Source organism: Emydura macquarii, unplaced genomic scaffold (assembly GCF_026122565.2).
Source record: "Emydura macquarii macquarii isolate MOO-44397 ecotype Brisbane River unplaced genomic scaffold, CSIRO-AGI_Emac_v2 contig_1348, whole genome shotgun sequence".
In the NCBI taxonomy this organism is placed as follows: domain Eukaryota; kingdom Metazoa; phylum Chordata; order Testudines; family Chelidae; genus Emydura; species Emydura macquarii.
This window is the reverse complement of record NW_027131485.1, coordinates 17,521,620-17,549,056: the sequence shown is the minus strand read 5'-3', so window position 1 is coordinate 17,549,056 and position 27,437 is coordinate 17,521,620. Positions and strand designations below refer to the sequence as shown.

At 39.8% G+C, this 27,437-nt stretch overlaps 1 protein-coding gene across 3 annotated transcripts; it reads right to left on the bottom strand.

Moving 5' to 3' along the window:
* Positions 1 to 830: 830 nt before the first annotated feature.
* Positions 831 to 22,796, bottom strand: HAPSTR1 (HUWE1 associated protein modifying stress responses). 3 transcript variants are annotated; one of them, XR_010920378.1, is made up of 5 exons: positions 22,360 to 22,796; positions 21,239 to 21,319; positions 15,486 to 15,761; positions 3,673 to 4,059; positions 831 to 1,346 (listed from the first exon to the last, which is right to left on the bottom strand). XR_010920378.1 is itself a non-coding variant. In XM_067551294.1 (5 exons), the coding sequence occupies exons 1-5, from the start codon at positions 22,583 to 22,585 to the stop codon at positions 1,311 to 1,313; spliced, it is 681 nt and encodes a 226-aa protein (XP_067407395.1). In that variant the 5' UTR covers positions 22,586 to 22,793; the 3' UTR covers positions 831 to 1,310. The 3 variants fall into 3 exon arrangements, 2 of the variants coding, with proteins under 2 accessions (XP_067407395.1, XP_067407394.1); XM_067551294.1 differs by having other exon boundaries at positions 3,998 to 4,059; positions 22,360 to 22,793; XM_067551293.1 differs by having other exon boundaries at positions 831 to 4,059.
* Between the last annotated feature and the right edge of the window lie 4,641 nt (positions 22,797 to 27,437).

Here is a 27,437-nt window from a genome sequence, read left to right as displayed (position 1 = left end):
GCTGCACTCACTTTTGAGTATGTAAAACTACCAAACCAACATCTTGTACATTACAGCCCACAGAAAACTCTATAAATTGGTTAGAAAACTCACATCAGAAGGCCAGAACGGAAACAGACCCTTAACTATACTAGGATGAACAGGTACGACCATTAAGTTACACTTCAGGGTATATGAACCTGCAATTTTTTTTTTTTTTTTTTTTTTTTTTTTTTTTTAAAGAAAGCAGTCAAGTTAAAGACTTAACTCCTTCAGATTTACCTTGTTCCATTCTGGGTTTACTGAGGGACTATTCAAGAAACTAACAAACAAACTACAAAAAGTCCAATTAGTTGCATTTATTTTTATTTAGTAGGCTTATGATGACTTAAAGTGTTTATTACTCCAGATGGATAAACCACATTTCAGAGTAAAAGTTTAAAAATGCAGGTTTTCAGCTGCAGCCAAAAAAAAAAAAAAAAAAAAAAAAAAACAGTTTTGCATTATTTTATTGTAATATAGCTCTAAATTTAACATTTAATTTTATTTTAGTAAAATGCAAGCCAAGCTCAGTAGCCTCAGTGCAGGACGTAATTTGCCCTACACATTCATGGTAAGTTTTGTTTACATGGAAAAAAAGAGACAGGTCAATTGTATGAGTTAAGTAGCGTTAGAGGAGAAAGCAAAATATCAAGCATCCATTTCCTCCAAACTAAACAAGTCTGAATTGACTGTTTACTGTACAAAACAGATAAACTTGCTTCTTACTCAGATAGAGCGCCTGAAGGCAATATTCCACAATTTTGAGTTTCCTACACTGGCACAAGAAATAAAGTCTTCAAAACCATGGGTACTGGATTTGAATGTTTATTTTTTAAAGAGACAATCTGTTTTCCTTCTGTTTATCAGGTGAATACATGCATTTTAGGTCATTTTTTGGGAGGGGTTAACATTTAAAGAGCAAGTAACATTTGGGGCTAAATGAAAATCCAATGGAAGATGGTAAAAATAACTTGTCAAATATTTAAGTTACAAGCAAAAAAAATTAATGCAACCAGTTAGATATTAAAGCCTTCTTTCTCTTACCAAAAAAATGGCACAAAATCAGAAAACCTTGACAAATTTAGTTTAAATGGTACTAAATTGAATGCAAAGCATCAAAGCATTAACTTAAACAGAGGCATTTATTATTCCACTTGGAAAAAATAAACAGATCAGGCTCCATGTGTAGTCATATTTGGATAGATTTAAGCGTAAGTCACATTTAAGCCAGTACTTTCCATAGTATGTGTGGAGCTCCAACATTGGTACTACTACATGTAGTAACTGTATCACACCAAGAAATCCCAATGTTCGGCATCAAAGATCTAAGGAAACAAAGATATCCTAAATTGGTTTAATTGCACAATTATGAACTAGTTCAACAAATAAGTGAAAGGGGACTTCAGAATGTTTTCATTGAGTGGCACATTTGTCTATTCCAGGCTGATAACTCTAACCTGCTGTTCCTATTTCATGGGTAAGAAATCCCTCTGCTTATAGCCTACATGTAGGTCATTTTGCAGAATTAAAGTTGTTATAACATCTTTTCTCTACTGTCTAACAGATCCCATCTTACAAGTCAATCTTGGTTGAAAATGCAAAGTCTCATAGAATTGAAGTTCTATACTTTATGAAAAGAAATATTACAAATATCACACAAAGCCCTATGGCTTTAGATTAACAGTAGTAACTTAACTGTAGATACACTGGGCAGCCTTTTTAGGTAGACTATGCAACACAGATTTTATCAACATTTTCTAAAGATTCTTAAATGGTTCCAGGAACTGCAAATTTTTAGTACAGTACTATGGAACTGCTGAAAAACTCTTGAACCTGCTGATTTATATACAAATTAAAAACAAAATCATTCTTCTTGGAATATATAAAGATGGTTTCCAAAATTTTTGAAAAATACATGATGTACACTGGACTTTCCCCTGCCTTTCATGGAGCACAAGGACTTTTTATTGTGATAAAAACTGAAACACCTGTAACTCTACCCCAGCTGATCAGGCAGGAGAACATTGAATCAGAAGCTATCTACTAGATTGTAAACTTAGCTTAAATTGTTTAAGCATACACTCACTTGTGGCCAAGATATTAGAAAAGAGTTCAAAATCATGATCTCAGGCAGAAAACTAGAGTAGAATTTTGAATATGGTGGTTCTAGCATAGCTTGGCCTATCTATGTGTTAGGTGCAAGTGAATGCAAGGCAAGCTTAAAGAAGATCTGCTGTTTTCTATTACAGTGTGGATGAGGCCTTCAGTTCAAACATTCCCTCCTGCCCCACAAGTCTGGAGTTCTTCATCTCCTTTATCCCCCCCGTTTTAGTGCCCCTCATAAGCAGATGATTTTGGATTAAAGTTCTTCACCAAAAATAGGAAATCAAGATCAGCTATTTCTAAATGTAAAAAAATGTTTTGGCTGAGGAATTGTTCTCCTTTCAGCAATGAGCTTTTGAAGTGTCTGCACCTAACAGTACCGATTTGTAGAGGGAGCAAGCTTTGATCCATACTTGACTTTTTGGATTTAAATTTAAACTGTTGGAACCAATGAGTTTTCAATTTTACATATTCATCAGGACATTCAGTTCAAGATATTGTTAAGAAAGCAGGTTTTATCTTTGAAAGCCATCCAATATGGTATCTTACATTTACCCAGAAGAAATATTTTTTCTTCAGAATTAACTTCTAGTTTTAAGCTATTGTCTTAGCACTTGGCAGAACCTGCATGCCACTCCATCCTAAAGATGAGGTCACACAGAAGCTAGTCAGTCCAAGTAGAGTTTCCATAAGCGACCAGAAATCTTGCTGATCAGCAGACAGAACACAACCCTTTTCCAACTGTTCCCCATTCCCTCACCTCCCACCCCTCCCCAACATGGGCAATTACTTCACACAAAATGTAAAATGGGATACGGTTGTACACAATACCTACCCTTCACTAATACTGAACAAAAAACCCTATTTTCCAATTACAGGACATCTTTCTCTAAATTTAGGTCAGCACTGGTGCAGTTTGCACTGTTTATGTTTACCACAAGGATAATACCAGCAAGTACATATATGTTCTTAAACTGAAAATGTAAAACCCTATGAAGTTAATTGGGGAAAAAGTTTAATATTGCTACTTCAGAGCACTAAAACACACAAAGTGAATCCAATAAAGATCCTTGTATTGATTCAATATTAAGTATTAATTGCATGACCATCATAGCACCTCTTTACATTATCACACAATCACCAGAATTATCAACTGCTTTTAAAACTAAAAAAGGGCACAGTCCAATATTTATAACTTGCACACTGTTACTATATAGAAACTAGGTGCCTTATACAGTGCTGCGAAAATGGAAGCCTGCAGATTTGACAAAGATGCCAAGTCATATTTTAGACAATTTCAGTCAAACTGGCAATACTGTTGAAGCAAATACTCAACACAGCAGGAAATAAGGACAAAGCATTCTATAACCAAATAAACATCTTGATATTTCCTTTCCCTTTAAGAATACAAGTAAGGTCACTTTTAGCCTTGGAACGGATACATGTTCGCCTATGATGATCTTGCTAACTACTACACAATATCTGATGTCCTCTGCTAAGAATATAGTTTAAGAAAGCCATAGTTACAAGAGGCATCTACTGCAATACCTAAAACTTCCTTTATGGCAATTATTGAATTCACTTGTCTTAAACAGTGAATATGGGAAGATGGCCTCATGTTTCCTTTTCAATAGTACTCTGAGGATCAAGTGGCTTTCAAGCAGCATGGTGGGTTTGAAATTTTTGCAGTTTAGATCATTCGGTTGCGTTTATGAGTTGGTGAGTCTGTAATGACATCGCCACACTGGGCTGAGGTACGCTTTCTAGTTCCACCATTGTCCAAGTGGAGTGCCATTTCTTCTGATATGAAAGTGTTCAAATCAACGTCATGGAGTCCATTTCTCCTACGACTAGCATTGGAACCACTGCTTACGTGAGTGGGAGAGCCTGGGGTACTTGAACGAACGCTTATACTAGCCATTGCACCACTAAGACCTAGAAAAAAAAAAAAAGAAAAAGCATTTTAAAAAGGCAATAATACAAGTCAGAAGATGAGCTAGTTTCCTGTGCATTATAAGGAATTACACTGAAGTTTCTGGAATATGCTGGAACAGTCATAGGTCAGATAACATTCCATTACCATTTGCATGCATGCCTGTCAGCATGTGGTGTACTCCAGCATGTAGAGCTGTTAATGAGATGCTTCCCATACAATGCATAAGAAATCAGCTGTTTAGCAATTGATGCATGCCAAGACACTTGTAGTGAGGAGAAAAACCAGCACCACACAAATCCAGATACGAGTGTACCGACAACCTATACTGAAATGTGTGTGCTTTCAATTTAAGTGGTAATTCATTCAAAATGAACTATTCTTACTATGCAAGTACTTGAACTATCCAGTTTGAGACTGCCCTAGTAGCAAGTTTCTAGAACATTTGATTTTGACATTACCTCCCCTAGCCCTCAGAATTACTGAACTAGTACGAGTTTGAAACAAACAAGGCTACATTTTCATTTGTTAGGAATCATGTTGACATGACAAATAAGGCATTTATACAGCAACTAAATTGAACAATGTTCCAAAAGTAGTAAAGCAAAGCTTTTACTGTAAAAGTTGCTTATTGTCAGAAATGGCAGAAGATACCACTAAAGCTGTTTGAACAAGCCCTTAACTTGGTTGAAATGCCTGAATAAAGGTGCCCAAACATTTTAGAGATGGGTAAGGTACTTGAGACAGCTATTTGGATATGAGATTCGTGAACTATTTCTAGGTTGTACTCACTAGAACTTTTTGTGTTCAGTATCTACATTAAAACTTTGTATATTACTGTTGTTGAAATGTTTGTGACTGTTCCTGATAAATTATAGTAATAGTCATTAACTTGCTCTCTTATACAAACACACTAGAACTTATTTTATTACTGAAGTGTTAGAATCTGGCAAAAGCAAAGTGTTCTGATACAGGATCTTCTAATCTACTTGTGTGTTCCCACAGAACACACAAACCTACCAATTCTTTCCCTACAAACTCATTGTCCTGATAATTGCAAATATGACACCTTGTTATTTCAAGAGCACCTAGAGGTGATGGTATATTCACTGCACTGATTGCTAATCAAATGGAAGCTGTGAACCAAAGAACAAAAGACAACCAATATCACATAGAAGAGCTTACTCAAGCAGAGCACAAAACAATGCACCCAGAAAGGAAAGCAGCCAGCAGAACCAGATTGTCAACACACATCACTTCTAGCAAGAGAGGGGGTAGGAAACAACTACTGAGAGCCACATCCACTCACCACCCAAAGAGTTCAGTATAGGATCTTGAACAGGTCATCTAGATCTGTACATTCAACTTACCTTAGATTGTATTATATACCTGCGCAGGTTTTTTGGGAATTTATTTGTTTGGGTTTTTTTGTTTTGTTTTTTTTTTAGTCTGCCTGGAGTTGCTGCAAGCAGCCCACACTAGCTACCTGGGAATCTGACAAATGCATTTAGACCAAACTTATATTTTGTTTAATAAATTAAAATTCAAATGCATAAGGTTCATTTATTTTTAAATTAAATTTAGACAAGTTTTAAAACTTTATTCTTATTTAAGCTTTTTACAGGGATTATTTTCACAGGCTATATTGCAAGACCACACTAAGTTACAAAAGTTCTCATTAAAAAAAAAGTACAGAACAAACAGCAAAGTGCTCTAAGTGGAGAGCCTCAATTTACTTCATGGATATTCATGCTACTGAAGACCAAAGTGAAGTGCATTTAATATTAAAAATTTCTAAATGGCTAGATTATGCGCCAGCATCACAGTACCTGCTTTCCCCCCCATAAGACAAGAATGAATAATCAGTAAAAGCAATATTAAAATTAGGTAATGCATCAGAAAGGAAAAATAAGTCCAGTGCTATGCAGTCTATTTCTAGATTAGTTATCAGAAATCCCTTTGGGAGAGGACAGAAATCATAGGGAGAGGGTATACAAAAGGTGTAGTGTGGTGATGAGATGAGAAACATACTAACAGGATAACTGACCTGTTGTATGTTAATGCTCAATGAGCATTATGGGCTTAGATTTGTAAGCAAGTTGAGCCATATGCCCACAAACCACCAATAAAGTCAAGGGGCTCCTCATAGAGCAGATTTTCAAGTATTCTTAGCTACCTGTTCCAGCATATTATTAGTGGAAGCTTACTGTTTGGGAAAAGCACTAGCAAGTGATTTCCCCAAACACCATTTCTGAAGCAGGAAAAATATCCTGATGGGACACTCTTGGCAGCCCCAAAATATAGCTATTCAATAAAGCTTCAATTCACAGAGTCACTGGAACAGCTATTTTGGAAAAGCAAGAGAGGTCTTTAGCTTTTAAAGAGGTATTTAATATATGAATATAAGATTTGTTCTGCCATTCTTATGATTACAGTGAAAGTTACATAACACAAACCTTATCTGAAAAGTCCATTAACATTACTAATAAAGGACAACAGGACAAACAGTGTGATGGTAAGGCTTTTTCTGTTTATGAATGTACAGCTCACATGTGGTCATAAATCTGCAGTTTTTGCAGATTATTACAGAGCCTGCAATATTAGTTATGTTGGTTAAATAGTCACAATACTGACTGCATGACTGATACAACCAGTCAGTCTATCAGAGCAAGTTTCTTATGAAGTTCTTAATTTGCATCACATTGGTTAAGAATTGCAAGATTTACCATCTAAAATACAGAATAATGAACAGAAATTTTTGGTCATGTTGTCTCCAGTATAGTGTGCCCAAGGGTTCCTGAAAAGAGATCAAATGTTTCGAACTCAATTATTTACAAAAAATAAGGTTTGTTATTTCCTCCACTCCTCTTATAAGGACTGTCCTTCAAAACACACACCCCCACCAACCCCCCCAACACACAGACCATTAGTTTGAATAAATGGACATCAACTTATGACACTTGTCCTCTTACTTAACCTACTATCATATGCAACACCTATGGCAACGGAAGGACTACAGCACTTTTGACTAGCCAAGAGTCACTGGTGAATTCAGTCTCTTGTCTGAATTGTGCACGTGATAGGGGAGAGTGAACATTTTAAAGCCACAAAGCTTAGGGAGCTCAAGGGCCAGATTTGAAGCTTCTTTTAATTTGGTGTTCCTGTAAGGCTGAAATTAAGGTATCATTTCAAACGCCATTGTCAAGTGCTATATTTCTTAAAGAAGTCTGTACAAGTGACAACACACACTGGGGTAAAAGTGTGGATTTTTTTAAAACAGATATAGCCCAGAATTGAAAAGTGCATTTGTTATGCCTAAAGAAAGTTAGTTTTTTAAAAAACTAAGATTGTGAAGGTTAAAGCAGTGCCTGAAGCATATACTGAACATCCACCTTCCTTTCAATAGAAAGAGATAAATTTGTAGCATGTTATATTTAAATGCCCATGCAATAACCAGGTCCCATTTAGAAAGGTATTAAAATGAGACTACAATCAGACCTGATAATTCACAAGGACCATAACACCCATTTTAAATTATTAAATTCTACAAACAGAAAGTGAACTTGGGAGAGTAATGATAATTTCACAAGATGTCTCTCAAGATGTACTTTATTAATAGTACTTTAACTTGCACTATTTCATACCAAGTATGCACACTGTAGTGTATTTTGTAACAAAAAGAGATGAAGAAAGCTTTAACAGAGAACTCATTACTAATTTTGTCTCAGTTAACAGAGGGTAGCATTACACAGAATTTAACTCTTTTACTGAGGATAAGCACAGCTCATTGTTCTCTTACAACAGTCACCAGAAGAGCAGTTTATACCACAATTTAAAGCTATGTAACCAAATTCAAATATAGACTATTTAACAGATGCAGTCTAGGGTATGTTACAGAAATAGTAAGTTGCCATTTCATGACAGCTGGATGTTTGAAGGAGGATGTCAGCAGCATTAACAGAAAAGTTTGAACCTAAGTTAGCTCAACAAGAAACAACCAGACATTATAGATCAGTAATTTTCAACCTGAAGTCCGCAGACTCTAAGATTTCCAGAAAGGCACGTACTTCCATTTGAAATTTTTTAAGGGTCTACAAATAAAAAAAGGTTGAAGAATGGCTGTTACAGGGCACTGATCCAGAGTTCAGATAAAAGATGTTCCTTGTGTGAAGAAACCATTCCAAGAAACTTAAGTTTTGTATCTTCCTTACTGTGCACCAGACTCTAGTTTTCAGCACATGCCTACTAGACACCCAAGCAACTAAATGGCTTAAGTGATTAGATGAACAGGAACAGATACTAGACACCAGTTGTGAGAAGGAGAGAACATTAGTAAGGAGTATAAACTCTGTAGACTTCATTTCACTATTACAAATTCTAAAGAAAGGAATAAGCTAACAACTTTTTTAGTGTCTGTGCAGTTAATTATGATATTTCAGCTACAAAGGTGGGACAGTCACGCAACCTTTGTACATAGTGTGTTACATTGTAGGTGACCTTTAATTACATGATCAATGCTGGCCAATCATTGTTCAGTACAAGAACTGCATTTTAAGTATTGGTGCATACATAGCATGATTATACAAACAACCATAGTGCACACAACAGAGAGACTAAAATAAACGTAAAGCAATTTGTTCATCTTCATGGTTTCTTTATGCTGCATCAAGACTGCATTTTTGAAGATTTCTGCTTGCTTTTGCATTTGAAACGTTAGGCTCTCTTCCTTCTCTTTAGTGAAAGGTTTGAGATTAAGGAGTAGCAGCTGCCTCACCTTAGACTGAGATTCAGCATGCCCTTTCACTCAATTTAGGGATGGAAGGAGGAAAAGGAAGAGAGTTTCAGAGTTAAGTTCAGATTCACTATTCAGCTTCTTCAACTGTTGCCGAAGTCTTCCAGTGAAGACAAGAAAGTGACAATCTAGTACTTCAAGTGCAAGTACAGTCAAGAGCTTTTTAAGAGTCTAATATTGAAGACGCATAAAGTATGAAATACCATCTCAAAATATTAGTCTTGCAGTGCATTAATAATTGATGGCCGCTTCAAGTAAATAAAAAACATTAAAACCTTATGCATTAGCAAATTATAGCAAGATCCTGGAATGATTAACTAAAGAGGACATGTTTCATGAAGGAACTCAAAGTGTCATGCAGCAGAATAATAGATCTACTTCCAAAACATCTTTTTTGCAAACTTCCTGAAAGATGGAGAAGTGGTCCATGGGGAAATATTAACTTGTATGTTGAATGCAGATGACTACCAGTAATTCTCTAGACCAGTGAGAGAACCACTGCAGCTGAGGGAAAATTATAATAATCATCAGCAAAACAGGAATAGGATTTAGGTTAAGTAGCGATTATTGAAGTCTCCAAGTTTTAGAGAAATTTTGGTTTGAGAGTAAATGCCCATTAAAAGAATTAAGTGCAGACAGTCAAACATTCATGATTATCTGAAATGTACCGTGGAAAACAGGATTCATTAAATATCCACTGCTGCAAATTGCCATCTATTTTCACCACCACCACCACACACTGCATGACACCAACTACAAAGTAAAGTTTCATTCACTATAAAGCTAAAGCAACTTGTTAATACAGACGCTTCATACCAGTACTGTACCCTCTGCTCCACACATCTTACCATACAGCACACATTAACTTTGCCTTTCCCATTCAGCCCACCCATATATACCTTTACCAAGCCCTATTTCCTGTTGATGTTGTGTAGTAAACTACTCCCTCCCAACATACAAAAGTAAAAGGGTGATGGAAGACTGGTATTTCTAGGGAGCAAGTTACAGATCTTCTTAGATACTAGATAATGAAGCCAAAGTGATTTTTTCAAATGATGAAGAGAATGTAGTCGGGGAATGAGCTGGTGCCTAGATTAAACCAAGTAGCCAGGTTAGTTTTGCCATGGCAGTGTTAGGGCTAAAGCAATTAAATCATTGTCAGAAAGCTTTTGGAAGAGTGATATCCATGAACTGAATCCACTTTATGCTCCATGTTACACCTTTCCTTATATCCTTCAATCCCATCACTCTGATGCTCAGTAGACTTACTTCAGAAGAAGAGAGGTGAAAGAATCTCAATCACTGACATACCCAGGGTCGCTGCCCTCTTGACTAAGTACATTCAGAATGGAGTAATAGAGACTGTTAAGACTTAGGAATACAGTACGCACTGACCATTCACCAGCCAGACCAGCATTACAATTGAAGTGGCTTGAAAATGAGTTATTTCAGCCATCATCTTTATCCATCAGAAAATTGCAGTGTCACATGCAGATCCCTCATGCCCAGGGGTGCTACTTTACTATTCTAATAAATCAAAGAAAAGCAAATCTGCAAAAGAGATCCTGTGGCACAGGATAAGACAGCATGACAAGCATGCTATTCATTTTGGGAGAAAAACAATGATCATTCATTAAATTCCTTTAAGAGAGATACAGTACATTGAAGAATCATAATTAATGAGATAAGTGATTCTAAAACTAGTCTATGGAGTATTCACTACTAAGTCACAGGGTGCTGGGTCCTCCCCTCCAGCTGCTTCTTTACATAGATGCCTGTAAAAACAGCTAGAAATAAAGAGCCAGTCAAGCTACCTCTACAAGGAACTGCTGTCAGATAGAGGAACCAGAGTCACTAGTAGGACTGCAGCAGTCACTGGGACTACCTATTTTAGGGTTCTGTATAGTTCCCACCACCATCCTGGTGGTTCTAGATTGAGGGGAATGTGGAGGAACCAACAACTAGGAAGCAACTGTGGGTGGGTGGGGATGAGAGGGCACACAGGGAGCCATGTGGAGAACAAAAGGAGGTGAAATGGAGAACAAAGGAAGACTTAAGTGTCTAAAGATGAGATATTACAATACACACTTTCCTAATGCTTCCCCCCATATACAACAGCTTTAGTTATTACACGAACATTGATTTCATGATCATAAATGGGAAGGTACCTGGTCCACTGAACGCTAATGTAGAGGTCCTCTGGGAGAAAGTTTGAGTATTCCTTGTTTTTCATAGGAGATGAGTAGATCAGGAAATAAGGGGAAGACCTAAAGAATTTCTACTTCTGGCCATCTTGTGACTACGTTTTTTTAGAGAACAAGTGTTCTAAACAGTCGCCTGACAGTTTCAATTGAAACTGAAATAAACTGAATCACATCCAGTTCTGGAAGCAAGCACATGTAATTAGAGAAAGCACATACGTAAGTTATGAAAATTTGGCCCTACAGTTTTCTTGAAGCTTTAAAAACTTGTTTCAAAGAAAGTCTTGCAACAGGATCCAGTCTACTTTAAAACAGTTCCGCCATAAAGTAGTGCCTCTGATCTGTACCACACACATTCCCATAAACACCACAATGCAGAAACCAGAACTTACAGTTCTTGTCATGCTTCAGGAATAGCCAATCTAGACATCCGATTATGTCAAATAGTTAAAATATACTACCATGAACTAGCTAATACAGTTCAAATCGCTCAGCCTTTCCCATAGAGAAGGGGCTGAAGCAGGTGGTAACCTATAACACTACATTTGATTATGTGGCAGTGTTTGACTGCCTTTTGGCTTAATGTAATTTTTAAAAGGCTACCTTTAGTACACACTGAATTTAAGTAAGCTGATGCTCAATGCAAGGATTTGAGAACAAATTAAGGGATTAACTGATTTATGATACCATGTTCTCCGACTATTATTTTTTTAGATGTAAATCAGAGAATCTTGCCTATGCAGAACACAAATTGTCTGGAAGGAAATGTTAGAGTAACTAATGCAATTCAATAATACATATACAAGGGTCAATAGAGATGATGGCCTGTACTTTATTTACTTTGTCTTAGCACTGTACAGTACCTAACGATTTACTTTTACTTCTGAAAAGAAACTGGAGTAGCATCTATAAAACAGTTCAAAGATTAAGCGAGAGCTGCTCCGCTTTCCTAGATCTGGTAGACTGTTTCCTGCCTTGACTCCGAATCTTTGTTTTTACTGCAAAGGCCCTAATCTTCAAATAAAGTCCATGAAACTGCCAGCTAAGAAATCTAAAAGCCCTCTCATACTAAGCATAAATCGAGCATCTCACATATTAAATTAAGAGAGCTAGGTAGAAAAGGGAGATCAGTGGCTTTTCATAGGTCTCAACACCACTTGTGACAGTGAATGCTGTGCAGTTTTGGAGAGAGAGAGTCTCCGTGCAGGAACATGAAAGTTTTCTTCTCTACATATTTTGGGTAGAATTGTTCACTTGCCCAGACTAACCCATCGCTTCACGATGTATATTTTTTGGAAGCAGAGAAATGAAAGCTCTAAAGAGCAATTACCCAGATACTTCAACCCCCCTCTACTTCCCAGACTCCTTTGTTCACACAGCTCCTCTCTCTCAATGGATTCTAACACAGCAATAGCTTCACAGATACATGATATAGCAAGGATAACTCAATAGGAATCAATGTGTATACTGGAATACTTCATTATCTTAAAGACTTATTTGCTCCTAATAATAATCTAGACAACCGGAAAAACTGTAGGACTGAGCCCCACTTCTGTGAAACAGACATTAAAGATAGTTCCTTAAAGTGTCACTTTTTAAAATGATGTATTGAGGAAAAACACGTACTTAAATGTTTCTAATGTGCACCTATGTCCTCTTTGTTGCTCTACAAGTGCTGCTTTTCAGCCAGTTTTAGCAGGACAAGAGACAGTTGATAAGGTTTCATGTAGAGCCTCACATGTGGCCAAAATCTCATATAATATCCCAAATCTGAAAAATCTGAGTTTTGGTAAGAGTCTAACAGTTGGTAATGAGAATGATATGGAAAGCAACAGATTCTTGAATTCTGTCTAATGTATTCAGATAGAACGAGATGTAGAGGAATGCAATCATTTTAAAAAGACTATGTAGATATGAACCTGGTGACTATGGGAATTGTGCAAGATAGACTGTGTCTGAGGAAGACATTAAAAATGGGTATCAAAAGAGCCTTGCAAGTCCAGATATCTGCTTTCAGCATGGCTTCCTGACTTACTTTGCAGAAACAGCTGCCTCCCTCTCCACAGGACTCTTGGTATCAGGAGGAATCCAGTGCGTGACTGACATGTAAAGTCATATGCCAACTGATGAAGTGGAAGGACATTTCTAGATATTATAGTACAGTTGAAAAGGGGCAGCTAGACAGGAGCTCGAATGCTTTCATACAGTTTCTAAATTATGAAGAGAAAGCATTATTTGCTCCTAAAGCAATGTAACTTTATGTTTTACCCAGTGGTTATTAAGTCTGTCTGCATAAACCCTAAAGAATGGCATCTACCAGGCATGCGAAAGAATTCAAGCACCTTACATGATGTAACCACCACCAGAATCAAGTTGCCACCCACATCTCCAGTTGCCCTATAATTTATTAATATGAACATTGACCTGATTATTGGTGTGCTTGCTGCATGAATGGTGGTTTAATTGGGGGGGAAGAAACCAGGACCAAAATAATGGTTCAGGATAAGTCACTTCTCCACAAACACTTGAAGGTTGTTAGGAGACAATGCCATTACAGGAAGAAGCCCACCCATAGGTTAAAGAACTACAAGAGTTTAAAAAGGGACTCTCTCAAAAGGAGGGGGAGTAGTTATGGGGAACTAGAGAGCCCAAACCAAACATTCTATATCTTATCTTGGTTGTGGTTTTGCTAATGGAATCCTTTCAGTTTATAACCAAGTTTCTACTGTCATAGTAATGTACTCTTAAAATAGTTCTTCAACTGAAGATGCCAATAATTTCTCTCCATGCACACCACTCTATTCCACCTGGTCCCACTTCCATCTCCCTACTTCAAGTTTTAATTTGCTCAGTCTCATGGGACAGTTGAACTAAGCTTTGCTTTAATAAACTTATTTTGTAGTCTACTTCTTGGCTGTGCCCATCATTTTCTAGTTTAAGGACGTTGCTCACAGATTTTTAGAAGACCCAAAGAATGGAAAAGTTTTAGGACTTATTTTGAGTAGAGAAGTCATAACAACACTTGAGATGCTGGTAATGTTTTACTCTGAGAGGATGAAGTGAGAGATGAGTATTAATTATCCATCGTGAATAAATGTATTTTACCTGAGAAAGAAAGAAGTTATGAAAGCACTTGACAGCCAGCAATAAAAAAAAAAACAAACAAACAAAAAAGTAGTCCATTTAGGTATATGAATATTAGAACATGGACCAGTGTTAAATTAAAGTTAGCTAGGAGAAATGTTGTAAACTGATGCCTAGTGAGGGCTGGGGAAAAAGAAACCAGCTCCTAGGATTTTGGGTCCACACCAAAACATTATGGCCATATAAAAATTCAAAACACCCAAATTCTGTACCCAAATCAATTTATCTAAAGTTAATACATGACACTTTCATATGGCAAGACCCATCCCATGAAGCACACCTCTAAACCACATTATCTCCTAGAAATAAAAATGATAGCTGTGCAGTACCAGTAATGGCTTCTCTCAAAAGTGCTACAGCTTTTCGTTTAAGGAATATTCTCCTATGAGAATGGCTTGAAAGATGCCCTCACTAGTAGTACAGGGAGCAATGAAAGCGGGCCAAAGTTTCAGTGATCCATTCAGGAAGAAATGCAGTCACCTGGCCTATTCCTGACCATTCAGGATGCTAAGCATACAAATTAAATTGGGAAACTGACTAAGAAGCAGGGCATTACTAAAAAGGAACAGATAAGAGGGTATATTGTCCAATTAAGAATGTCCTCTTCCTAGGAAAAAGGCATAGAGACAGTAGGGGTAAGACAAACCGGCTCCCCAGAAGTAGAAAGCGGAACGCTAAACTGCCTTCCAGTGGCTGGGGAGCTCCAGGTTTCACAGACAAACTAAAAACATGAAAGACGCCATCCACTCTTCCACCAACGGAAGGGCTTTTGTAAAAAGCCTTGTTTCCCTTCCTGAAGTCAGGTACGTATAGCTTTTTCAACAGCATGTTCCAGAAGCTGGCTCTGAAGATACAGACCCCCCCACCCCCAATCACCTTATTGGCACTGACTAGTAGATGAATGTTAAGTTTTTTGAGTACTTTAAGCAACATGGTTTAATGCTGAAGAAAAAGAATGTGACCACGAGCGCATCCTAAACTCACTTTAGAGACCACTGCTGCAGAAGATACCAGTTTCAAAAATTCCTTTATTCCTTAATGCAGAAAAACTTTTGCCTGCACTTAAATTTTAACAATTGCAACACTTCTTAGCAATTACCTAATATGTAAACTACACACAACTCCTTCAGAGCAAGTGCCTTTACTCTAGGATGTTAGCTACACTTTCACTACCAGTGTAATCAGAGAAGGTAGTCCCAAATAAATCCCAAAGCTTAACAGAAAGGTATGTTCCTCATTAAAGATTCCCACCCATCTTTGAGAAATAAATATTGAAAAAGATGAATGTTACCATGCAGAGCTATGGCTTCACGGAAGGGCTGCAAATCAGTCTCTACAGATGAGCTTGTTTCTGTTGAAGCAGCTCGGTTAGGGGATACTACAGTCAGTCTTGGGGGAGCTCTAGAGTTTCGTGGAGGAGGAACTTTTCCACATAGGAAGCTGATCAAATCTTCTCTACGAATAGTTCTTCTGCGTTTTTTAACCCAAGCTAACACATCCTTATTGCGACGCTGATAGCCAATTTGAATTCCTACATCAAAGCTTCGTTGATGGGCATCCACGCTTTCTGAAAAAAACAAGACAAAGAATGTTCTTAAGTGTTACAGTGGAAGCAGAATAATTACTCTGTTGCTTGTTTGTCCATAAGGGTTACTGTGAGCCTGATTAGACAGGACTGAGATTGGAAAAGACCCCCCAGAGCCAAGTTCCCCCCTCACATTCAGTTCAGAGTAACACTTATGGAACATCTTCAATAGACACAATCAAAACCAAACTTTGGTATTATGCAAACTTAAAAGTTGACTTTGCAGAGGAAAATTTATATCCTATACGTATTAATTAACTGTTAGACAGGGATTGTCTTTTTTCAACATTTGTATATGACTCAACACTGCAGCTCCTAATCCCAACTTGGTTTTTATACTGCTATCACAAATATTTGCTATCAATAAGCGAGGACTGATTATACTCATGGATTTTGACGTAAAGGACCAGAGAGCTGTGTTTCAGTTAAGTTAGTATTTAAAAGTGAAACATTTGATGATATTATCAAATCTAAAGTCAATGTACACAAGTTTAAGAGTGATTTCTGATATTACACTTGATCAAGTCCCCCTAAGGAGTGTTGGTTTTTTTATGCTCCCTTTTAAAATGATTCTCTTTCACTGTGTGCAAGAATAGCCACACAAATTAAGGAAACAAGCTAAACACAAAATGCTATCAAACAAAATCTCTTGTCCTATTCTAGGTAAACAATTTTCAGAAGTGTGATTTCTTTAGAAAGCATCCCTCGAGTTTCAAGCCAGCCATGCATAACTAAGTACTTTAGCAATGTTACAAGTTTCAGTTTTTGTAAATTGTCTCCCCGATTTATTCTATTTATGTATTTGATAATCCATGAAGGCATAGTTTTTAAAAGCCTTTCCCGCATTTTAAGTGCAAAACCCAGTATAAGTTTAGTGCACAAAATCTTAGATGGGAACTCAGTGAAGTGTTAGCTCTCCTATGAAGTTGAATTTCATTCTGGATACTGACATGAGCTGTCACCCTGTGCATTCCACTTTGTTATTTTCTACTAGATCCTTTAGATCATTTGATCCTCTTTAGAGGAGTTTCTAACAATTCTGAGGAACAAGTCTAAGCTACATCAGTAAGTTACTGAGGTCACAGAGTTTATGTAGGACGAACAATGTTCTGTACTCGTTAATTGTGCTCATTCTACTGTTTCTGCCATAGCAGTTGCTTCTCAGAGCTTTGCCAACAATTATTTCAGCATATGAACAAGTAAATAAGACAACCATGTTTGTTCTTGCTCCATAATGAAGACCTGAAACTAAATGTTGGAAAGTCCACTCCAATTTCCTTTCCTTGATCTTTCTGATAAAATACATTTAAGAACCTGGCAATGCTCCCTAAATGAGTGTTTCTGAAGCTTTGGTGTTTTTCCCGATAGAGAAAACACTAATGAACAAAGAGTCATATGCCTAAACCATGTCATTAGCCCCTCCATATTTGTTTATTGAAATAATTCACACAGATTTCTCACTGAAACAGCCTAATACATCATTTATCTGTGAGCCAGCTTCCAAATTTGTGTTTTGGAGTGTTTTTTTGTTTTGTTTTTTTAAGAACACATAGTATACAAAAAATCTTCTCAAGTGAAGTTAGACTAATTGGCCATATTACATTTGAGAACCAAGGTCAGCAGAACATTCATTTAAGATTTGTTTACAAGTCACTTTCCAAAAGGCACTATTACATGATCAGTGTTTTTAAAAAAAAAAAAAAAAAAAAGAGGGTGTTTATACCATGACAAGTTGGAATGCTTCAGCCATCAGAGTTTAAAAATAAGCAGCACTTCAAACTGTTTCTAGTTAAAGCTTTGGGGCATAGTATTTGCCAAATATGGTTTGGATGTGTTTAGTGTATAAAGTGTAGAGGGAAAAAAAATAGAATTTTACATCCTTTACAATTAAAATACTTGAAATGGTAAGCCTCTGAAAGATTCCTCCTCCATTTTAATATTTTGATGTCCAAGCCTAATAGCCATTATTCAAACAGGATGCTCAATTCACACTGTTACAAGGAACACCAAAAAGATTATAGTAAGAGAAACAAACAACTCTTCTCTCCATTTACCAGATGCATTTGGCAGTATTTTGCCTGATCATAAACATAATATTTATATTGATTTTATCACACAGCTAAAGCTAAACATTTTTGAAGACTAGGAAAATAAGAGATTCCAAAAGCTGATGGAAGGACTGATGCAGACTTACTTATGGAAGTTACTATGAACTGTAAACTAGTTTGCAAATTTGACAGTGTTCCTTTAATTGCTTGCCAGGATTACTTTCAACACAGAAAAGTAAGAAGACAGAACAAAGTCCACTTAATGCCACCAAGGTTAAGTGCAGTCTACACTATGAAAGTGGCCTGCAGCTGCAATTGGTTAACAATGGGCTTACCACGAACTCCAGTCATATGGTGAACACATTTGGCTGTTAGTGTAGATGGGACACTTACATGCCTTGCCTTCACTACGTTTTAAAAGCAGTTTTAATACATTAATATAGTGTAGACCAGGCAATTGTAGTTTTAACACATAGCTGGTCAAGATCAATTCTACACTCCCCCTAAGGTTTAGCTCCATCACCTAAGACTACAAATAACTAGAACCATTGTGTTAAAACTAAAACTGATTTGTCTAAACCAACATCTAATATCCTAATGAAAATAACATCCCTTTTTCCTAATGAAGTCACAACCAATAAGATTTCTAGACATCACATTGAAATAGGTCTCTAGCACACTTTCTGAAATGGTAGTGAAAAGTTTTGTCCTTTCTGAACAAGCAGCCAAACAATTTTCAGAGCAAAATGAATAGGGTCTGGAAGACAATTAGTGAGCAACACACACCCATTTTCTTTGTTTAGATGAACACTGGCCACCAACCTAAAATACGCTTGATGCCCAATGCTGCAACTAATTGGAAGATATTTAAGAAAAAGTGATTAAATGCTAAACGCTGAGTCATATTTAAGAGTCACAGCTATATGCAGATGAATTGAGGTGTGAAGGAGAACTGAACAGACTTGAAAAACATTGTTTTATTGCTTATTCAGATCTCATTGTGGCCAGATCTGTCAGGAAATTTTGTTTTTTAAAAAGATGCCAATAGTCTGTTACCAAGGTAAAATTGGCTTTAATTATATTTAACAGATGTTCTTGATGTAAGCGGTTTGAGATTCTTGATGAGTTGTACAATATTCCTTTGATGACTTTTTTGCAGCTTCTTATGAAGCACATTACTATCAAAGATGTGGGAGGCAATCAAAACAAACCAAGTTTGAAAGAGCAACAAGAATGTTTAGGTCTTTTTAGTATTATGTCAGTGTTTAACATGATTCTACCCTGCTAGCTGTCCTAGTGCATAGCTTTATTCAGAGGGATTCTTTCCATTTGAAATGTAGGCAATTTAATGTAGTCCATTAAAAAGTCAGGAGTTTTAAAACACCTGAAATATCTTGTGTGTGTGTCATTCTACAACCCTATTTTCTTTTGACATGTTTTCTCTGTCTCAGAGACAGTCCTGGTCTACACTTTGAATTTAGATGGAGCTTGCTACCTTGTTCACAGGTGTGAAAAATTCACACCCCCCTGAACACAACAGTTCAACCAATCTAATCCCACAAGCAGATGGATGGAAACATTCTTTTGTTGATCTCAGAACTGCTGCTCAGGGAGGTCGATTACCAACATTAACAGAAACACCCCTTCCATCAACATAGTAAGCATCTATGCTATGGTGCTACAGAGCCCACAATGCAGACATGGTTGCAGCCAATAAGATTTGTATAGAGGAAACAGTAAAACTGACTTTTGACAAAGGCTGTGAAATGCACAAGAAGAACCTAAAAATACTCATAGGAATATCCAGTGGTACTTGGAAGAAAAGCAGGTAAAAGTTTTCAGAGAGGTGGGTAGTTTAATGACTATCCACTTGAATGATCTTGTTCATATCTGAACCAGATCATTTTAATTTAATGATAAATGTACTTTCAAGTTACTCCATTAAAAAAACATGGCAGAACAAGGCCATGAATTTATTTTTTCTTGCAAAACTTTGAATCAAATTCTTTATATAAATCTAAGCAGTCCTTCTTAATAAGGGGAGGTGCTCTGAAGAGCCACAAATCAATAAGAAACCAGATTATCAAAATCTACATATAGGCAGTAGATATTCTAGCCAGATCATAGCTTTGATGTACACAACAGCTCCTATTTATCAAGTAGTGATAGAGGAGCAAGTGGAAGCTTAGGTGTAGTTTGACTGTCATCAAGGAAATATAGCTGATTAACACTCAGTAGCTGCCAAGTCAAACCTATGACTAGCATTTCTAGCTACTCCTTCAGGCCCACATTCCATTTAGAGAACTACACAGCAGCAGAAATTACAAGTCTATTTCACTCTCTCTTCATGGATGGTCTACTATCAGAAATACTACACCGCTAAACTTATCTCAGTCATTTGAAACCAATCCATGGATTGACAAATCAGCATATATCTGATTCCATTTAGAATTCTAGACATTAGGAGAAACAAATATGCAGCTAACAAAATCATGTAAGAACAAAAACTCAAGCAAAAGGGTAGTTTATTTAGGGTTCTCCTTTTTTAAAGGCTCTGCTCTTGACTCATCACCATTAGTGAACAAACAGTGGTAATGAGAGCCACACCACCATAGTTTTCATTGTTCAGAAGGCTGATTTGGGCTAAAGTCACTGAATGTTTTTGTTCCTATCAGGATCATCCTGCAACAATGACCTCTAAGTACCTTTTCCAATCAGAGGCTAGAGATCTATAGTTAAACTCAGTGTATCTTTGCAGAAAAACTGTCATACTACTCTGTCAGTAACACTTTAGGAATAGAATTTTTGACAGAGGTCCTAATCAAATTGCTAAACATGACTTAGTATTTTTGTGCATCATAGATGTCCAACAGGTTCTGTCTGTATATTAAAATATTCATGAAAGTTAACTTTCCCCATTCACCTTGGACACCTTAAGTAATCACTTAAAAATGTCAGCATTAATTTAACTGGTACCCTAAGAGCCCCTAATAAAGAGTGAGCATCACTGTCAAAGACCCAAATGTAAAACACTGGCAGACACTAAACCTTAGAAGCTATGCTTACTAACAGAACTCTGAAGTTTGTATCTGAAACAAAGTCTACCTTTAGACCAACATATTTTAAAAGCTAGAAGTTTACACAAAGGTGTAACATTAAAAAATTATGCTATGGCCTGCTGAGCTTTTCAGAATGAAATGCACATGTTCAGAGCTTCCTTTTGCAAGAACCTAGGAGTGGAACAACTTTAGTTGTTAGTCATCCATATGAGCCAACATGGAAGAAAGTTAACTGCTGCCAAACTACAGTGGCCCAGAAAAGGTTGCAAGATTCAGGAAGCAGCCTGGATTTTATGAGTAAGGCTGCGCTTGGGAGGAGGGTTGGGGTAGCGCCTGGCCGGGCAGCCCTTACCTTTGTAGAGGTTGGTGACTGCGGTGGCGGCGTTCTGGAACGGGACCCAGAGGGAGAGCCCCGGCTGCTGGCACACCCGGTCTGCAGGGAGGGAAGGACAGACACACACGCTGTTTATTTTGGAGACACTAACTCTGAACGGCCATGTTAGGTTTCGCCATTTTGTTCAGCCTCCCGAAGGCAACCCCGGACCAGGGTGGGGCTGGGCCGACCGCGCCCGCTACCCGGAACCGGCTGAGGCGACGGTGCCCCGGGACTACCGGGGAAGCGCCCTGACCTGCCCTGCCCCCCTCGCCGCAGCGCCCAGTGCACAATGGGGCCGGCCCCGCGCTCGCCATTTTGTCGGTGCCTCTTCCCTGGGCTGGGAGGCAGGAGCCGCCTCCGGGAGAACTCGGTCCCCGGCTGTCCTCACCCGCCGAGCAGCCCAAAGAACCACAGGGTTCCCTGTCTTCCCCCCGCCTCCAGGGGTGGGTCTCGGCGGTGGGACCCAGCCCCTCGCTCCCCCAAGCGGCCGATGAGCGCTCCCGGGACGGAGTCGGCTCCTCCCCGCACACCCAAGGGCCCCCTCGCCGCCATCCCGGGGCCGACCGCCGATCCCTTCCGCTCCCCCCCTCCCCCGCCATTTTGGACGATTTCTGCGGAGTGGCCTAGGCTCTCTATACGGCTGGAGTCCTGGGAAGCGGCGGCCGCGGAAGGAGACAAGAGCAGCGGGTTTCCCCGGGGCTGTCCCCTCCCGATGGGGGGCTGGAAGGGTGATTTCCAGGGCAGCGGCGGAGGCGGCGGCTCCACCTTACGCCATTTTGTTTTCCCGTCCGCCTCCATGGATGGGTGCGGGCCCCCCTGCTCCTCACACTGCCCGGGGGACCCCCGACGCCACAGCCCCTATGCGGAGCCGCGTCCCCATCCCCGCCGGCTTCCCCTGGGCCCTACCCCGGCCCCCGCACGCCTTCCTCGCAGAGTTCCTGCCTCGGCCCTCAGCCAGCTTCCCGGGGAAGCCTCCCCGTCATAGCGCTGCGCCCCCTCCCTCCCATGCTCTACGGCTGCCCCGGCCCGGCCCGGCCCGGCCCACCCCACCCCACGCCGGGTGCCCTGCAGCCCTGTCCGGGCCCAGCTCCGCTCACCCTTGTAGAGCTGCGCCACGGCGGTGGCCGAGTTCTGGAAGAGATGCCACAGCTTCTGCTGCTTGTGCTCGGGCTGCGCGGCGGCCGCCGCCTCCTCCTGCAGCTCCGGGGCCAACGCCTCCTCCTGCTCGGCCTCGGCCAGGCACTGTCGCTCCCACTTGCTGAACCAGTGCTCGGGCCCGTGCTCCTGGATCTCGGCCTCGCCCTCCTCTTTCTTGTCCTCCATCCTCCGGCCGGCTCCGCTCCGCCGCCGCCGCCGCCTCGCCCAGACCCCCGTCACAGGGCAGCGCGCTCGCCTCCCCTCCCCGCCGGCGGCCAGCCGGGCTGCTGCAGGGCCCGGGCCGCTCCTACCTCACCCCCATGTTCTTAGCCGCCGCCGCTCGCCCCCACCTCCAACCCCTCCGCCGGCTCCAAACACACTGAGCCGCAGACGCCGCCCCAATCCCAGTAAAACCCCAGGAAAGGCAGCTGCCGAACCTGCTGTCAAAAAAAGCCCCGCCCCTCACTCTCTCACTGGCAGCCCTTGCTCCACCCCTGCCGGTTTGAACGGCAAAGCGCACATCCATTGGATAACTGCGTGCCCATCATCAAGTCAGTGTCACAAAGGGGCGGGAAGAGGGACAAGATTGGTTACGCCACCAGAAGCTTCTACGCACGCGCAATAGGACGGCTTGCTGTGCGCAGGCGCTGTCGTTATCTTCCATCGCTCTGAGGAACGCAGTGAACCAACCAGTCTTCCCCCTCCCTTCCCCCTATCATCGTGATGTCCTGGGGCCTTGGGCTGGTGGAGGCTCCGCCCATTGTCTGGTGCTGAGGGAACCAGGCTGCTGAGGTCTCTGCTGTGGGACCCCATCCCCTGACACTTTCCAAGCGTGATTTTAATGAGGAGTTCTGGGGTTTCCCTGTGATGTTATATTTCATCACTGTGTGACTAGGTAAACAGTGTAAAGAGAGACACAGTGCAAAGAGAGGCCATCGATTTGGCCATAGGCTTATGTGCAGGAATGGATGTGCACAAATACTGGGCTTCGCTGATGGGATTGGCACACGAGACTGCACACACAAATACTGATGCTTAAGTGAGGTTTTCTCAGATACAGGGGCTCAAGTGATGAGGCCTGCATGTACAAGTGAAAGACCCCAAATAAGTGCTTGTGTGATGGGCTCTTTGAACGCATAGGCATGTGCTCACAGGTCCTGTTGGTCATATTTGTGCACAAATACAACAGTTAAGCTCAGGGACATTAATGTACAAATGCATGATTTTTAGCAATAGAGATACCCACACATATTAATGTGCAAATGTGTTTTTTGTGCACATAGATTGCAGGTGTCCAGGAGACCTATATAAATTTTGCTCATCCAGTCAACAGTTACCAAAACAAAGTAAGTCTTTCTTTCTTAATGTCTTTCAGCGGTTAAACAAAAAAGCTCACAAATGGTCACATGGAGAAATAATCCCTGCACACAATTTTAGTAAGACTGTTCCTTAGAACACATAGCTCCTAAACTTTTCAAGGGAGCAGTATGTCTTCATAGTGTTTGTACATCACTTAGGACACTGAGGTCCCAATCCTGACTGGACCACTGGGCAGAGACCAATACCTGCCAGTAGTCAGCAGGGGGAGGGAGGATGGCACAGTGAGGGCAGTAGCTTCAGCAGAAGTTACTGAGCATGCTCAGTCCCTGTGAGCATGCTCAGTACAAGCCAACCAGCAAATCTGGGGGCCACGTAACCTGGCATGCTCCCTTCCCACATATCACCTCTGCCAGTGGACACTAATACAGTATAAATATTATATAATGATTATTTGATAATGATCTTGAAAGCATGTTAGTCTTGCTATTGAAAAATAATATTAAAATAAGCAAAGCATAATATATTTTATATGTACAGAAACATTCCTAAAATCAAATGTGATCTTGCTCACAGGCAATATATAATTACATCTATCTATATATATACATTATTTTTATTATTTGAATTCTGGTAGCAGCTAGAGATCGCAAATGAGACAGGGGCCTTATTGGGATAGCTATATATACAGTCTTTGCCCTTAAGAGTTTCAAAATAGGCAACACAAGATAAAGGGAAACAGAAGGTTATTTGGTCTAGATCATCCAGCAGGTCATTTGGCAATTTGGGAATAGAACGCAGTTATCCTGGCTCCCAATCCAAGGCCCCATCCACTAGACCATGCTACTATTCAGAGTAAATAGATAAATATTTTTTGTCACACCAGATTATTTTAGGACCTGAATTTCAGAGGTGCTGAGCTCTCAGATTCTATTGATTTAAATTAGAATTGTGAGGGTCCATCACCTCAGAAAATCAGGTTCATAGTGTACTATTATTTTATTAATATTATTTTATTATTTTTATTATGTTAGTGCTCACAAGGTGCTAGGCATTATCCAAACAAATAGCAAGACACTGGTCCCAGTTCAGAAAGGTGCTTAAGCATGTTCATAACTTTAAGCACACGTAGACATTTTCTAAAATCCATTTATCATTATTAGTTAAATCCCTTGCCCATGCCTTAGTCACCTCTGGCCCTGACTACAGTATCCTTCTGCTCTGATCTCCCTGCTACTCACCTCATCCCCTTATAATCCATCCAAAATACAGGTATGAAAATCATCTTCCGCTCTCACTACTTTGATCATATTACTTCCGCTAATTATGGCCCTTACTCCCATGAGCCACCATGCAAGCTGGGCCATGATGTGGCATAGTAATTATAATTAATAATAATATATATGAATAAGTAGTTGCTTTTACTCTGTGTGATACACCTCAGTTTCCCCATGTATAGAATGGGGTTAATAATAACCCACTTTTAAAGAGATTTGAGATCTACTGATGAAAAGAGCTATAGAAGAGCTAGGTATTAATTATTATTATTATATTTAAATGGTTGAAAGAATGGCAGAAAGCATTGGTTGAAAAATTCTATGGCCTCTGTTATGCAGAAGGTCAGGCTAATGAACATTATGGTCCCTTCTGGTCTTAAAATCTGTGACTCTGAATCTTCTATTTATGCTTTAGAAATCATTACAAGTGGGCAGTCAGTTGGGAAACACTAGTATAGTATCAGTTTACCACGTACTGCAAGTGTAAAATGTGGAATTTCATATATATTTATGCAATACATTTGTGTATATGTATATAGTTGTACATTATAACAAGGCAGTCTGTCTTTTTAAGGGAGGTCTTGATCTAGGCAGGCCTGTTCTGAATTCTGACTTGGAGAATCAGGGCATTTTGCAAGTTGTAGTTCCCACAGAGAGGTCTGGTAATTGCAGGTGGGCTGCAATGCATGATAGGAAATGGAGAGGTTATAAAAGGCAACCTTTCTCAGACCAGCGAGATGGATGAGTTTGAGAGCTGGTCTGTGGTAGCCTAAGGAAACACCAGTATTGGGGTAAAACCTTGTGTGGGGCTACGGGAGCTAGGTAAAGAGCCATGGTGAGTGGTGACAGCAGACTGTGGGGATCTCTCTAGGCAAAGGATGTAGGAAGGTCTTTGAGATCACTGGAAGAGGCTGGACAGGTAGTTGGATCTCCTGATGGGGAGGTGATTGATGTGTGACCAGTGCTAGGCATGAAAGGAAGTAATCCTGGGAAACAGGATAGCAGTGCAATCTTGGGGCACCTAGCTACCCCATGATTCAGAGTTTTAGTTGTAGAAGTCCATCCCCACCTTATGCTGTCTACAGGGGTGGTGTGGAAACCCCTGCACTGAGAGGAAAAGAGCTGTTGAGCTTAAGGAGGACTGAGGGAATCCTGTTCTTATGTGTGCTGTCTTAGTTTGCTCCAGAAAAGAAGGACACTTAAGTTGGTCAGAAGGCACCAGTTCTCCAACAAACCCAAATAAACTGTCCAGCCAGAAGGGAAACTGAGGCAATGCCTGCATCCTGATGTCAGAGCAGGTGAGTTGCTGTTGCATATGTTATATTCCCACACTTTATAGCTGCAGTAATATATATATAATTATTATTGTGGTGCTGGCTGTGACTCCATAATTAAGATTGGATTTTTAAAAACGTAATTAAACTAGGGACTTATTGCACCTGATTCTCAGTTATGCCATTCCTGCTCTCTAAATCAACTTTATGCTTTCTCATATTTTGGGCCAATGCAGGGCCCTGCCTAGTTTTTGATGTAAATTAGAACATCTTTGGGGCTGCTATAACCTGTATTCTGTTTCACATGGACCCTGGGAAGCAAAGAACAACCATTTTGCAGTGTGCTCTGGCGACATCCCCAATCCATCCCCTATGCTGGGAATAGGACTGGTGTAGAGCCTATTTACCAGCTGAAGAGGCCACCTGCAGAGGGGATAGATATTCTCGGGGGATAATGTCTGTCCATTTTAGTCTCTTTATGCTGCCAGAAAGGCATAAGGTGGCATTAGTGTAACCAAGAATCAGACCATTGTCTTGAGTTTACATGAAAATCAAATATTTCCTCCCAAAACACACTGCTTATTAGATGGATCCAGGCTGATTTTTGGTGGGTCTATACACAAGAAAATAGTTTTACATCAGTACTCCTTTATAATAATGGTCAAGGTGTACATGCCAAGCAGGGTTTCACCCCAGTACTTGTCTTAACATAATACAAAAACTGTCTATATACAACTGGTTTCACATCCACTCTCTTGTTACCATAATACCAGTGCTCTATATGCACAGCTGATTTCAGATAAACTCTTCTGTACCATTATACTGGCACTATAACTATATATGTTAGTTAAGACTCCCACACTAAACCTCTGTGTAGTAAAATGTTCACAAGTGTTGGAAATCGTTTCCTCTATTGTGCATGATGTTTCAGTCAATACACACAAATAATTATGAACAAGAAATGATAATGTGTTATCACTTTGATCCTAGTTCTTCAATTAACCTCTCCCAAAACAAAGAGAATTCTAATACAAAAAAAAAACTGCAGATTCATAACCCCACCCAAGAGGGGGGATTGTCAGCCAGCTCCCTCTGTGCCTGAGCTGCTTAGCCCTGGTAAAAGTTAGAGCTGCGGATTATCTGCTCCAACTTATGTCACTGGCATTGGGT